Source organism: Megachile rotundata, chromosome 4 (genome assembly GCF_050947335.1).
Source record: "Megachile rotundata isolate GNS110a chromosome 4, iyMegRotu1, whole genome shotgun sequence".
In the NCBI taxonomy this organism is placed as follows: domain Eukaryota; kingdom Metazoa; phylum Arthropoda; class Insecta; order Hymenoptera; family Megachilidae; genus Megachile; species Megachile rotundata.
In genome coordinates this window covers 2317446-2334335 of record NC_134986.1, presented here as the reverse complement: position 1 = coordinate 2334335, position 16890 = coordinate 2317446, and the positions used below count along the sequence as shown (strand labels likewise).

At 31.2% G+C, this 16890-nt stretch overlaps 1 protein-coding gene across 3 annotated transcripts in view; it reads right to left on the bottom strand.

Moving 5' to 3' along the window:
* The window catches only part of blo (bloated), a 251200-nt gene that overhangs the window by 227535 nt on the left and 6775 nt on the right, over positions 1-16890 (bottom strand). For 2 of the 3 annotated variants that reach the window (XM_012294357.2, XM_012294356.2), the window contains exon 2: positions 1484-1817. The exons of the other annotated variant lie outside the window; for it this stretch is intronic. In XM_012294357.2, coding sequence (XP_012149747.2) covers positions 1484-1646 — 163 coding nt within the window. In that variant the 5' untranslated portion in view covers positions 1647-1817. The remainder of the gene's footprint in view (positions 1-1483; positions 1818-16890) is intronic. 3 annotated transcript variants of the gene reach the window in all.

Genomic DNA, 16890 nt, shown 5'->3' with positions numbered 1-16890 from the left:
ATTCTAAAATTCCAATACCTTTTGTTCAACTATTAAAATTTCGACGGGTTCTCGAGATTCAACAAGAAATTTTACACAAAAATTCAAATTTTAAATTGCAGAATTCGTTAAGATACTTTTCTTGAAATCTTTGTAAATATTTATCGACATCGAATACTGTATGTATTGCATTATGCGCTGATACAATTGCTGGTAATCTTCCTCTTTGAAACTTATTAACATTTTAAAAAGCAGTAACATCGTAATATTTTGATTATATTTTGGCTAATATTTTTACGCCATGAATATTGCTACCTAAAATACCAAAACTATTTCAAATATTTCTATTAACAAGTTTATATAGATATTATTTCGATTTTATGACTAATTTCAATGCACAAACGTATATGAAAGACCCCGTAAAAATTTCAAATGCTTAACAAGAATAGAGCTGTAGTACGCGTATTATATTTAAGTGAAAACGGTGACCTCGAGACGAGAGAAAATGTGAGATTACGAGTACGATTGCCATGAGGATATGTTGCGTTTCAGAAAAAATACGGTCCGGTCCTAGAGCGATCTCAGATTATGAAAATTATTTGTGCCGGACCACTAGTTTTGCACTGCGGATCTCGTGCGGTTGTTTCTGAGAAGGCGAGATTGCAAGAAATTTATCAGCGTCCGTATGCTGAGAATGTAAAGCTGCATTCTGATTGGATCAACTTTATTCCTTTCTGTCTCTCATGTATTAAAAAAATTCGTCGAATGAACGAATATCCTTTTTTCATTTTACGTATATTTACTTTGGGAAAAATAAAAATTTCGTAATTTAAATTTAAATTTTATCAAACTAATAAAAGTACTTCATTTTATTAATTGAGGAACACTAATATCTATATATTTTTTCTATTACAAATAATCGGAAAAGAAAAGAAAAACTAATAATCAAGTAATAATCAAACAACCGGACAACATCACTGTTACAAGAAAAATTTGAAAAGTTCGGACTGTTTTGAATATAATACTAGTAATCATTATCAATTACGGAATAATTAATGTGTGTGGCGTACATTATGAACCTAAATCATATTTGCACCATTACAAATTACAGTTTGCACAATTAAAGATCGGTAACTCCAAAATATGCATAATATTTCAACTTCCCTTATTTATTTGAGTATTGTAATAATAAATAATTAACTCCGTTGTAACTGCCGAAAAGAACATAGCTTAAGAGGTTAACCAGTTAAATATGTGTATTCTCGTCCTTGCTCGATTTTAATTACAAATTCCATGAGGGAATTTTACAACTATATTTTGCAGTTAACTGGTTAAGTCCGATTAATTCACTAAATGACACTTTCCATAAAAATGTGCAAAACAACAGTTATTTTGTATTTCTGCGAAAGTCAAGCAATGTTAAACAACTCGTAGCATGTCGCTCTACCAATTGGTGTCTATTCTTTTTTTTTTTTTTTGATATGGTGTGATTGCCTGGACTCACCGATCCTCTTGATGTGGACGTCTCGATTGAAGGAGACGCATCTCTCGGCGGGCTTCCACCCGGAAACGGAAGCCCCGGTCGAATTGGGGTGTAGTAAATCGTCGGTAGGAGGGTTGCAGGCTTCTCCCTCTCTTAAAAAATCCGAGCGCTGAACTTCGAGCATGTTTCGCTTCCGATCATAACACACTTCGTAGCCGGAACCACCGCTTTTTCCCCTTTTTCGTTGCTTTTTCTCTTTTACCTTGCTACCCCCGCCCGCTAATTGTACCCCTGCCCTGCTAATCTCCCCTCTCCTTCCCTGTTTTCGATCACACCGCTAGACCCGATCACCGACCTGTAAGCCAAGCAAAGCTGTGCTCTTAATATCTTTGGATCATCTCTCGTCGTTCGAGATTTATGATCTGTCTTGTAAGAAAGACACTATCTTTTCTTATGTCAGAATTGTGAATAGTTTTCTTTTTATTTTTCAGCGAAAAGCTTGTTGTAAGCGGCTATACGCTATGTACACGCGAGAGAATGTATAGCTCTATATTTGCGGTCGTCATTGCGGTTAGAGAAATCGATTCTATCGGCGATTTAGAGTCGAACTAGGATAGTGCCACTTGCGGTCGTAAGTAAAAGTACCGGTCGCATTGTTAGGGCTTCCTTTCACATTTTGCTGCTCGGGGAGACAGCAATTCCGCAGAAAGAATGTTTCAAGAACTATTCTGGTTCCAGCAAGCCGGTCACCGGTCACCGATACCGAACTTCTTGCTCGTTTATCGCTGTTTCGAGGAAGTAATTTTCTCTTTACTGCTAGGCGTTATAGAGAGACATGACAAATATCGATTCTTTGAAATTTTCGTCGAGAATTCGTGGAATTTTTTAAACTCTAATGGAAGTGGAATGAAACTACAAGCGTTTGGTGTAGCTCGATCTATCATGAGTGGGAAATGTCATTCAAACCTGATCTGACCACTGATTTAACCGCAAATCTAACCTAACTCCTTAGCTATTTTCATTCCATCACGTGGATGATAGAATTGATCATATGCCGGGTGGCAAAATGAAAAATATTTTCGTAAAAGGGATGCTCGATATTTGGCACAATTTGTCAAATTATGAGAGTAATTTTGCAAAATCATAGTTCGCACTTCTTTAAAGCATATAAATTGTAATGTTTCTTTTTTCAAGTAATTAATAAAGTAAGACACATGAGCTAATGAGAATAAATTGTTGTTTCAAAAATTGTGCATTCTCTATATAAATAATTAATTATAATATTATTGAATATAAAAACTACACCTATTCATTGAATTAAATAATCTTTTCTTTTCGATAGTCAAATATTATGAATACATACTTATAAAAGAATATAAAATAATTGTCTTGACAGAAATAGTTATGAAAAAAATAATTTTCACTAGCTAAATATTTTTGTAATTCAATATAGTTTGATGTTATTGAAATCTTAGAAAAATAATTGAGTCGAATATTATTAATAACCTTGATTTATTATTTCAAAACAAAAAGAATGCTTAGAATTTAAATTTCATTTTATCACAGCAAAGTTCCAATGTTCTACATCAAGATTTTCTACTGTTTTTTACATTTTATAGCAACAAAATTTTATCGTACTTTATTATATTAATATTTAAACTACTTTGCTTGAAAATTACTCGAATTCTACAAGATAAGACTAAAGAAATAACCGGAGATATAGGGAAAGGTTAATTTGTTAAATTGCAATAAATTATTCTGTAAAAAGAATGTGGATTTGATAACAAATCTAAAATAAATACTCATAAAACTATTTCTTTTACATGATACAGTTTAAAAGATAGCTATTCTTAAAGCTAATTATCATCCGAAAATTTAAAAGAATGTTTAGAAGCTTATGCTGTATTGATTTTATAGATGATTATTGCAACTTTGTACATAAAACAAATATTCAATTTCAAATATTTCAAAATACTATTTTGCCACATATCTTGAGAGAAGCCCTCAATTATAAACAGCACTATCCTGTTCGAATCTGGTAGTTATGTATCTAATCGCCAATCAACTCGTTTTTCTTTTAATCGCAACAGGTAAGACTTGTTGATGAGGTTGTCTTCGAGTGCACCGACGATGATCATGATCAACACAACGGGTGATAATGGTCTCCATTGCCATCATGCAACTTGATGAGATACTCGAGATACGTGCAAATGGACTATTGACAGTTGCAAGGATGACGATGACTGTGCGGTATAGTAACAATGACTTCGTGATCGTGCGATAAGCTACTAGGTATTTTCTTATTTTATCCCATCTTTCGAAGCATCGTGCAAAGCTGAACTTCTTAAATTTTCCCAGCGTGACATTGTTATACATGGAGCTGGGTAAAATTTAAAGAAAGAAAAAAAATATTTGAAAAAACATTTCAAATAATATATGTACGTATTTTAGTAGCTTGAAGCTACTTTTAAATGAAATATTTGAATCTTTTATTTGAAATGTCTTTTGATAATAAGATTATGTGAAGAAACGATATATTATAATGGAAAATACCATACGAGATGGTAAGAGACGTAAGAAACAATTGTTTCATGCATTTTTTAAAGCTTAAAACTCGTAACTTAACATTATTTAAATATTAGGAAATTGCTAGGTTTCTATAATTATTGTTATAATGAATAATTCAAGATTTTAGAAAAGTTATTACCTTCCATAATAATATTTTTATATTACAAATACCTAGGAATTAAATATAATAACGAAGTATAAACATAAGTAGAATGTTCTACAAATAAAATACTATTTAAAACATTTATTACCAGGAATAAAATATTTTATTTTCATAATTACCCGTTTGATTAAAAATAAATTAAACTGTTTATTATTTTAAATAACATTATACAAAAAAATAATTTTATTAACCTTCATTTCGAAAAAGTGTGTTTTAAATAGACAGTGTAGAATTTAATTTCATAATAAAATAAATTAACCCCTCGTTTGTTACATTGAGTCGCACTCAGAACACTTGCATAGGGTTAATCATAGACTTAATAGAAATTTGTATAACTAAGGATCATTTAAAGTTAAATGTGAATAAACTTACAACTTTCTATATTTGCTTCAATATTGCACAAAGAACTATTCATAGTACCATCCATAGGTTACTGAACACGTATACGGCTAATAAACAATGCAAAATAGAGTACGAACATGAGCTCCAATAGCAATTTCAAAATAATAAAGCGTATAATATTATCGTGAGCTCATTAATTTGATATCTGAATAATACATAAGTGGTTTGAGGTTCTATTGTATTCATCGACTACTTGTTTTCTGCGTTGTTTAGCCATTGGAATGTCTTCCTTTAATCACAATTCACAAATGCAGTTACAACAGGTATAGAGAAGAAACACGTGAAGATACATTAAAATAAATTACAACAAAATGAACACCAATCATTCAACGTAATACATTTGACCGAAATATATACTTGAAAATTTTGTATATTTAAAAGTATTAATTTTTATATACGTATCAGCGAAGATTATAGTGGTCTAAAAGTTCATTTTTTTACTATATTCATTTACGTAGGTAAATACAGTTTACGTATCTTTGTAAGGTGAAGTGGAGTAAGTTCGTAAACGGGGCAAGTGTGTATACAGGCTATTTTTATTACAATATGAGCAAAATTTCTCCATTTAGTATGTTTCTTTCCTTGTTTTGTTTCACTATATCCCCTTTTACATTTGAGCTAAGAGTATTTGTTTGCAGTATAGAGTACTTGCATAATGCAGTAAAAAGCATTTTATAGCTGAGTTGTTAATAATTCTGCTCTTGCCCCATTGCACATGAAATAAAGTTTCAAAATATCTTTAACTTCAAGTTACGCTCTTACTCCATTTGCGGGGAAAGTGCAGAGTAGTTAACATTTTAAACAATTTCCTATCAAAATCAAAATGTACAAGGAAAATCAAGGTCCTAGTTAATATTAATTAAATAGTAGTAATTGTGCAAAGAGTTCGATATCGACAGCGTTAAGTATTTACATAGCAGACTGAAAATACTTACGTTTAAATACCAACTTTACAAAAACCAGTCCACACTTACCCCACTTCACCTTATATTGAAAAAGAAGTGACGCAAATCGTAATACAATTTATGTATCGTTATACATTGCAAAAGGAAGCGATGTAAATTGTAAACTTGTATATACAGTAATATCAGGGGTTGAAAGTGTAATGATCTTAGCTCGATTTTTTTATATTAATCTGCATAGTTAAATACAATTTATATATCTTTGTACATTGGAAAAGGACGTTATTTGAAATATTAGATGATATCGAAAATGGTATTTGAAATATTTATAATAATATTAATAATAATGACGTTTGAAATATTAAGCGATGTTGAAAATACCAATTTATTTTAAATATTAAATATATTTACACATATCTATTCGTGAAGAGAAGTAAGATAAGTTAAATCTACTGTTATTTCAACAGACAAGTGGCAGAACAAATTGCACATTTGCGATAATGACGCAACTCAAACACGCAATTTTGTGAAAACATTCCTCCAGCAATTATAAATTTTACTCATTTATCTTCATTACGTGGCCGATAGAGGGCAGTTAAGCCACTCACAGAGAAATACGTACTACACTGTATTTAGCTTTTAACTTCAACTAAAAATTAAATTATAATGTGACAGTTTAGTTACACACTGCATAAAATTTCGCGCATGATGCATTTTACTTTTATGTAAAAAGGAAGCCAGATTTTATCTAATATGTTAAAAAAAATGATTAATTGTAATACCGTGAACGATACACCGTACGCAAAATGACATGACTCACACTCAAAATCGTTTTAAATACTTTTTCAAATTTGATCATTATTTGAATCTATTATAAATATGTGATTATTAATAAATATATTTAAATATGTAATTATGATTTATATTATTTGATTCAGAAGAGTTCATATGATTGTTCCAGATGAAGAAGAATTGAACAACTGTGGTTTTGAAAACACATACTATTCCTTCTGAAGTACAAATACCAAAAAGTGGTATGCAATTTTGTATTCAATATACGAAATATTATAAGAAAATTAACAACTTTTCGAAAACGCCTTTACAATTATTCATTTTGTCATCGATTTGAAAAAATGTGGCTCCCCTTTTATATAAAAGCAAAATATAACATACTATTATATTATAAAGTATATAATAAACTTTTCACACTTCTTATGATTCAACTTTCAAAATTAAGAAGCTGGATGCAGAGTACGATTTATATTGTGAGCGACTGTCGCTTTTCCTGATCTATATGTCTTCCTCTATATTTCATTTTGTATTGTTACAAAAATAATAATAATAAACAAATATAAGTACATAGAAATTACATACTGTTTTTGTCATCAGGTAATTTGACAATAGTTTCATAACACCTTATAATGTTCAGAAAGAGATTTCCGCTTTTCTTGTAAATGAGCGATGTCATAGATGATGCAGCTGTTCGATGAATGTAATAAAATCTGAATGAATCTGATGAATTGAACGCTATTCAATCATAATATAAAGGATATTAAGTAATAAGATTCTCATAAAAATATACACCGAATCGAATATAGTTATCTACGTCCTCAGAAAACCTCGCAGCATTAACAACCGCAATAAGAAAATAAAACAAAAAATACAAAATGTTCTTTGCAAATTCGAATCTGAAGAGTTAAGGTCCCAGAAATCATTGAACTGAACTAAGCGTTATTCCCAGAAGATCCATGAATCTGTAATTGCAAGTCGACTTGTCGCCTAGAACTGTTTGCGCGAACTCGTTATACTTGAACGAGGTTCGATAAAAACGTCTCTAAAAATATCGCTGATGTCGCACCGGTGTCCAGCATTCCACCTAATGAGATACGCAACCGATTTCCGACTATGAAGCAAAGATATAACCTTGCGACTTTCCGATTCTGTTCAGTCGGAATCAGCTTCGCTTTTCAGCGGGGGGACACGTCACGTCATTCCGAATTCACCTCGCGTTTTCGACTATCCGCGAAGGATCTTGGTCGCCCTTGGAACGGCCAGAGGTGACCTCGTCTTCTCTGTTTCCCATCTCTCAAGGCCATCTAATCGTGACACGTCCGTGATTCGAGCAAGGGTTAGGCCGTCGCTCAACGACTTTATTAGCCCCTCACGGAAGGGACAGAGGCTCGTATGCCAGTCTCAAATGACACAATTCGCATGATCGCGATCACCGGATTAAGATACTCCCAGGTGAAGCGATGCTGGCCATATTTGGCGAACGAGATACTCGCGAGGGCGGTCTTGTTGCCTTTTGATCGGCTAGCTCATCCACGCACGAGATGACAGTGTTGTTCTCATCGTCGTATAATCAGCAATCTCTTCGAATATACAGGGTGTGGCAATAACTATCTACATCTCCGCTATTTCCCTTATTTCTAACAATGCAGGTTGAATAACTTGTAAAAGTGGACAACACGTAATTTCTTATGGATGAAATTTATTTTGAGTAAGAATAAGAGTAGCTTGACTACCGAAAACTCATATGCTTGTATTCGTCTTAAGGGTACCTGTAAGTCAGACTTAAAGTTTTCATTAGCTAGAAAGCACTTTTGGTGGTTTTATGTTATGATTAGGTCATGATAATGGTGTTACGATAATGGACACCACATTGAACACGAAATATAAACATATCAGTAAGAATTACCGGTAAGTACAGTAATACGAAATATTTGAAATATTTTGTTCGTTCTTGACTCTGAATGGGTTTCAAAGTCATGATATGATACATCGTTGAATTCGTTTCGATACGCCCTTTCATATGATATAAAAAAATATATATCATTCCATTAAAGAAACTGAAGGTTACCTTCATATCTCAAAAAATAGTATAAACACGAAAAAAATATATACTTCGTTATGTTGATTATAAAAAACACTATCATTTTTTCCTCTTTCATTTTTTCTCATACCAGTCCTTTACGAGAAAAACGCTGGCTAGTAAATCTCTGAAAACCCTGTATACCTACAGTGTAAGGTAAACTATTTTCTTACCTACTTAATCTCCTTTTTTTCATTAATTTATTATGATAGTGGCACAACTTATTCTTTATTTAACTTTTATTTAGGTAGCTTAACCTTTTTTAAGGTAATAAGTACAAACGAATTTACTTTAGTGTATAAAAGCTAAAATTGCTAGAGAATTTTATAAATTTTTAAATAATTGTACAACAATTAAAATATACTTGAATGAAAAAGTTTAACAGCAGGAAAAACTACATCAGAATTAAAATCGATATCGGTTTGAACTTAAAGTATAAACTAAACGAATTTACAGAATAATTAAATCGCAGATATATGTTAAAATATACAAATTATATGTGATAATTCAGAAAACTGTAAAACAACTGTATGAATCGTTTTATGGTCTAACACTAAATGCCATGCAATATGCAACATCTCTAAAGTATTCATCGAGCATAATAAAAAATACATTTTTATAATCATCTTGTGACTAAATAAATTTCTGTTTGGTCCCATTTCTTTTTGCATTTTCTATAATAACTCTCGATAAGATTACTAAAACTTGTTTAGTAATAACTGGACAAAAAGTTGCAATGAATTCATAGTTTTATACCTATTAAATAAACGCCAACTGTTATCGTTGTAATTATCACATCTTTTCCTTTTAATTAAGATGTTTCTTACGCGTAGCAAATAATTTAGAACAATAAATGCAGCTATGAAAAAACTAATCAATATTGGAAGCTCTATTCCACCTTATCTGATCGAACGAAGTTCGCTTTTTGTGATATAAAATGAGACACCTTTTTCAGTGCATACATAAATGAATGATGACGTCATGCTGAGTGTATTATAATGTATAATTCTGGAGAGCCGGTGAGAAACGTTTTCTTACGATGAGAATGTCACGGCAGCCGAATAATTCTTATCTCTAATTTCAGGATTCACTGTTCGTTGATTTTATTGTTGTATCGCATAAATGACTGTAACGGGTTTTAACAACCTTAAATTTACCTTTCCATCCGAAAAGGTATTATGATCAAGATCAAAATCACGAGAAGTTATTTTGTTATTATAAAATACAAAGAAAGTGGTACTTTTAATTATAGAGACCATCTGTGATGTCCGAAATTATATTATAGAAAATAACTTGAATTACGTTATTCTACAATGCAACGTTTTATTAATAACTCAATATAATTTGTTAGAAACATTTGAATTGAATTTTCTTTTCTACAAAGAGGCTTTCATTTCCGAATTCTCTAGTAAGAGAATCTTCTCTAGTAATATTTGCGAAATTTTAAAAGAAACTTGTTACAAGATAAAGGAAAAGTAAACGAGAGCCAGTTGTATTTGCCTTGACAGTCTGTTTCAATTGAAGTTGAGGTATACTAATAATAACATTACAAATTTCTAGAAGTACCGGTAATTAAGTAATGTTTAGGAATAACTATACTTTCAAAAAACAAGAGAAGTTTTCAGCTACTAGTTTAATAAAAATCTTAGATATAACGATTTGTATAGTAATCGGGCAATATGCATTAAATATGTCTAATTACATTTATCTTCATTTATAAAAATAAGTGTACTTTACAAAAATAAGTCATATATTCAAATCGACGTAAATATTTTTGGAATTGACATTTGCTATATTGTAAGTAACTTTGCAATTAGTCTACAGTAAAATTCGAGGAATTCGGAAGGATTACATATGAAAATATAACCTAATTTGAAATTTTTTCCTGCAAATTTGTTAAGAATGCTCATATTTTAACAACTCCTCAAAATACCATCCTCTAGAGCAAAGTAATCGCAATAGTTAGCAATAAAATTGCGTTACAGGACGTACGATATGATCCTCCATAGTTCCTGAAGCAGGACCACTGTGCAATAAAGAGTCACTTGTCTTCCATAAATATTGACCAGCTTTCTCGGACTGTTTTATTGTTCTCCTACTGCGGTGGCCCGTCCATTCAATGATTCAATGATAAAATCAAAGGTTCGCGCCTGAAGCAACACGGTACACCATCGGTCGGTTCTTTAATATCATCGAGGAAAAATGACGAGCACTCGGTTCAAGAAGATGGTAAAGAGGATAGATTATAACAAACGGTCGATGACTCGTTTTGAACAGTTGATGCAAAATAAAAATTTTGTGACTCAAATGGCTCAAAAAATGTTTCTTAACATTAAGAGAACTCTTTTGAACGGTTAGAAAATCCATATTAATTAATATTTGTATCTTTAAGATACTTCTACTAATTTATTATATGACTAAATCTTCAGTCTCAAAAATTAGCGTTTAAAAATTTGTAATCTTTTCACATTATGAAAAGATTCCAGTTTAGGTTCATTCAGGATTAATTGAATAATTTAAATAAATCTGAATCAATTTTACTAAACATACAAAATAAAAGCATAAGCTTAAGAATGATCGATTATCTGATTTGAACATTCGAACCGTTAAAGTTTGATTTTGAAGCAGTATGTAGTTGGTCAACAGCATCTCTCGTGCGAATAAATTGGCGAGGCTGGTTTTTTTAAACTCGTTATATCTTCGGGAACCAATTGAGCTGGGTTTTACAGTCAATGTTAAAGCTGGCCAATAAATTTACGTAAACGCCGTAACTGTTGTTGAAAAACGATTGTTAACGATGAGCACCGACGAAAACGCGCCGTTAGGAACCTGGGATATTCGATGTCCACAGCAGGACCATCCGAAGTGTTTGAATGCTTTCGTGTTTACAACGCGGATGTTTACGCGAACGATCCTGCTGTAGTTGTCAGGTTGCTGCGATCGATTTAAAGAACGGAACGAGATCGTTTCGACTTGGACGCGTAGACGTTCAACGAGTGTAAATCTTATGAGATCACTTATATATGTGATTCAAGCAATTTACGCGAACGGATTTGAGGTTTAATACGCTACGTATCATGTCACATATGCAGAACCTCATATAAGTAAAATGCAGGAAGGCATTCTTTCTCGTGCAGAAGTGAATTGAAAATTTAAAATCACAGTTTTTATTTAAATTTATAAGTTAACTCTTTACGGTACATTTTTGAATAAATCGACTGTAGGAATTTGACAAATGAAGTGATTATAGTTGTCACAGAGCGCACTCTTATTGGTGGTCAACTGTTTATTTTATTTCATATTCATTATTCATTATTGACGAATAATGTGGTTTTTTGTACCGAATCTAGAAGTATCGAAGGTGAACGTATTTTATTTACTGTTTCAATGATATTTTTTATATTAAGGTCTCTACTAACAAATATAATATCAATTTGAAGCAAACGAGTTAATTATACGTATGTATTTCTAAAGTCATCAATTTCAGAATAAGTATGAGCTGTTTATTTTGAAAATGGTACAAATCCATTTATTTTAAAGTCGAGATATTTAAGGATCTAATTTTTATTAAATTTAATGATATGGGTAACTAATAACAATGTAATATAATGATTTATTGTTTCTAGTGGCATATAATTTATCAACCCAATTAGCGTAATAAATATTGTTTAAAAAATAATACGTTTCTTATGACTATAAATGTACTTAAACCACTGTAAAAATTAATGAAATAAATATTATTAAATATTTTCCATTTCTAGGTAATATAGTTTAACGTATTACTTAAAATGCTTAGTCCTAAAAAAACGAACAATGAAAAAAAAGGAAAGTTGGAAATGAATATTTAATGTATTCTTGATAAAATAAGCAGGAATAATTTAAACCAGAGGAATTAGTTAAAGAATTATTTTACTTAAGTATTATAAATGTAGTTTTAATTAATCTAAAATATTTATTATTTTATTACGTATTTATTCGTTTAAATTGTGTTTATTGTTGTGTTTCTTCGTCAAAATGTGTCCCATTTTTGAAACTATTATTATCCATATATCTATTACGGACTTCAATATTAAAATGATATCAAGATGCAATTTATACAATGTATAATATAAAAGTTATATGGGTAAGAGTTAGGATACTCCATGAGCAGAAGTGCGAACATTGCTATTTGTGCTGATTAGAAATATAGACATCTAACACGTCAAATTTAATTGATAATTATTAACTAAAAATGTTTCTAAATTGTATTTTTCTGCATTTATCTTATTACATGGTTTACAACTTAATATTTGAACGACATGTTTTTTAGTTTTGGGTAAGTGGAATTTAAATCTCTTTCGATGACTTTCGATGATATTTAGAAAAATATTAACAATCAAAAGTTACTCAAATTAGAGTATAAATAAATATTCATTCCTACATTTTTAATAAACCTACTCAGAATTATACTTAAAACACATATTTATTTCGCACTACAAAAACTTATGAAACGAATTCATATTTTTGTTTATAAAAAGCACACATATTTTGAGGAGATCCAAATAAAGATCGAAATATTATTAGAATTAAGAAATTCTTAGAATTAAAAAAATTTTGATACGAAATATTACTACACTCTTTTATAATTTCGAATTTTGCATTGGTAAAAAAGATTATTTAAAATTCACGAGCTGCTTCGTTTCATTGGAACATAGTTCAAATCCTGATGAAACAGCTGTTGCATCGGAACTTCGAATCGATCGATCGATCCTGTCAAAGTCGACCACTTTCGAAGATTCCTCAGACGCCCCGGCGTGTTCCACTGACACACTTTGGGTACGCCAAGGTCGGCGCTTCGTCCGCCGAATATATTCGCGATCCGACGATTTTTCTCGCGTTCCATTGGAATAGATCGTCGTTTCAGGAGCTAACCCGTCGCGACGGATCTCTCGAGTAATGAAAGAGGCGATTCGGTCACGGCTGAGCCGCAGGGATTCGCACGTCAGGACGAGAAGGCGCGATCTTCATTCCGCGAGCCTTGCTGCAAGCGGACAGGCGAAACAAAAGAGCGAGCAGAAGAAAGAGAGGAAAGAGAAGAAAAGGATTGAGCTGTTCATAAGGCTTGCCTCGCCGATGTCTATTTCTGGACATAACGAGGGACGCGTCGAGAAGGACGCTGAAACAGGACGACGGGCCCTCGTAATTGTGTCAAACTCCACGTGGCCTTTTATTGGGAACCGACCTTACTCGACTTCGAGTTTTTATGTAGATACGACGACATCGTGGACAAATCATCTGTCAAAAGTATCAGACTACGCTCCAACCGAATAACATGTAACAATAAATGTACCCCGACCAAATAACGTGTAATAACAAATGTATTAAGGCCAAATAATGTGTAATAATAAATATAATTCAGCCAAATAACATGTATGAATAAATGTATTCCGGTTGAATAATACCTAAAAGTAAATACCGCGTATTTTTTTATTAAAAAATAACAGAGAAATATACAACAGAATATGTTAATTTTTGGCTTATTTTTCAAGAAAATCAAGTTTGAAAATTTTCTGCGTTCTTGCGCTGGCAATGTTACTTTCTGTCAAGCAAAGTGAACATAGCATGTTCAATGACACTTTAGTCGAAATACAAGAAGATTTTTAAACAATAATTATGATTAATGGATAAGATATACAGCTTGGCCTTCAGGGTCCACAGATCTTACATCCACGAACTTTTATTTATGAGAATACATTAAAGAAAAATATACAGTAAGAAATTGAGGAGCAATTAGTCCGAACGATCAATTACGCATTCAAAGAACTGAAATTTCAATAACCATTATCGAGGGTATATCTTTCGGTGATAACACGAGAATTAAAATTATTTCCATTGAAAATTTTGTTCGTGCTTTTCTTTTAAGCCAATAACATTCGCGTGCTGTGTAGACATTGTTTAGAAGCACAATAAGTGCTTACGTTGTTCGACAAAAGATAATATTGCTATAGTAGTTAAGGAACGAAGTGAATTTTCAAACTTGTTTCTCTCAAAAGCTTTTACTGTATATTTTCTTCTGATTTTTCCATAAAGAGTCACATTATTCTGCATTTTTCTGTAAGGAGTTACGAGGTGCTCGCTTTTACATGTTATTCTACCCTGTATAATTCGTTGTTGCATCATAACCGAAGTGAATGCCGAGATATTTACATACTGTCTTCCTCATGGCAGGCCCATGAATGTGCAAATTTTCACTTTTATGTTCTGACTTTATATTGAAATGACAAACGTGTCCTTTGCATGGTAACGATGAGTATACTTTAAGCTTGTTTCATGAGTGTGCGTTATTGTATTTTTGAAAAAAGTTGGAATCATGAAAGTTGTCTCCTGTCATTTCTGTTCAAAGGATACAATGAAGTGCACTGAAGTGCTACTTATATTAATTGAAAAATTGTAAGATCTGTGAAAAACATACAAAAACGTTTTGTGGACATACAACTTCCTGTTTAAAGGCTTGAAAAGTGTTACGAAGGTATAGTTAGCCGCCCTATAACACAGTTGAAAATTGCCTATTTAGCAAAAAAAGTATCTGAATAGTTTAATTTGAATATATGGTCGTAATTATGTTTTTCACAAATAAGTATAATATCGATATTTACAAACATTAATAACACGAATGTGACGATGATTTAATACTCTACTGATTTTGTGTTGTTAGTTCGTTCCGTTATATCACAACCGTATTAAATGAAACTAGTATTACGAGAGTGTTGTACAAGTTCATATTAAGTGACATCATACATACAGAAACTGCATTCTAAGAGCATTTATAAGAGGATTATCGTAATTTTTGCATCGCGGTGTATCAAAACCGTGTTCTCCAAGTACCGTAGTATAGGAGGGGCAACATATGATGTAAACCTTCCATGGTTGTTTTTAAGCAATAGTTTGATACAATTTAAATGTTATCAGTAATTGAATGCATCGATAATATTATTAAGATGTCGTTAAAACTAATAGGAATTACTAAAGTAGAATGTAATGTTTGAACCTGGTCATTTTTGTTTAGATTTCAGATCTAACTTACCCTATTTCAGATTTACTGTTATGGAAGTAGTTGTTATGCAGTTGCTTAACTTCAGTAAAATACTTTAAACCAAATATGACATAAATTAATCTGAATAAGTTTGACTGAATATAATTGACTAAATAAAGGAATACCTTATTAAGAGACATAATTTATTAACATTTAAACATAACGATTGCTATAGTAGTTTGTGGTGATTAAATCCTTAAGAAATGAAATAGGAAGAAAATTTTTAATAATCTGATTGTTATATTAATAGTATAAGATAGTATATTAGTAGGGGTGGATAGATCATTAACCCTTAACACTCCAAGTGTGCCTCTGCAGCACCACCGATGTAAGGCATTACATTACTGAATTATAATTATAATTAATATATAATATTAATATATTATAATTAATATAAATATTGTAACCAAAATTATATTACTTCTGAGGTGAATGAAGATTGTTTTGAATGAATTTAATATTATTATTTACACGTCATTGTAGCATTTAAAATCTGATACTTAAAAACTTGCAAGTTGAAGTATAATAAGAATAAGTTGGAGTTGTCAGTCGATATTCAAAATTAATTAAGTCAGAGCGTTAAGGGTGAATATTTGATATAATAATGTGTTTTATTGCAGATCTTAGCGTGTTAATGCTCCTAATTTTTATATTTAACTTCTATTTCAAATTTTGATTCATTAAATAGCAAACCAAATTTCGGTAAAATAAAGATTTTTATCGAAAATTTTAAATTTGGTTTAAAATTATATGTTACTTACTTTGATTATTATTTTGATTATGAATTTTATCTATTGAATATTAGTTTATATGATTATTATTTATTACATAATTTTATTATTTTATTAATAACTTAAATTTTCAAATAAAGATTATAATAAAGAGCGTGGTTGGAAGTACTTAGTAATACTACTTTAAACAGATTAATGTTATTGCCAATTCGATTTAAAATTGCAGCTACTGCGGTAGCCGACATATTTTATTCATTATTTGTACAAATGTTTGACAGAAATGAAGATGTTCAATGCTACTTTCTTTCGTTCAGCAACTGTTAATCGAAGCGTCGAATTTGTTCATTTACAAAATGACTCGTACAAGAAGAAGGTGTGAATCGGAGATTATTTTTTGGTTTTTTCAAGTCGTAAAAACAAGTAGAATCGATGCAAAGTTGACGTAGGATGTAAAAATGGTACTTCTCCGAAAAATAAGGAAAAAATTCGATGGGACAAATATGCGATTATTCACCACTTTAAAACGACTTCGTGGAATGCATAAAATACTTTGAGCAAATTGTAATTTCTTTTTTCCAATTTTGTCCTCTCAGAATTTTTTATATCGTCCTTCAGAATAAATCATTGTAAAAATCAGTATTTTTAGCAATCTTTCATAAACAAACTGCTTCATTGGAATATTTTTGCAAATTCGAACACTGCTTAAATAAAAGAAATC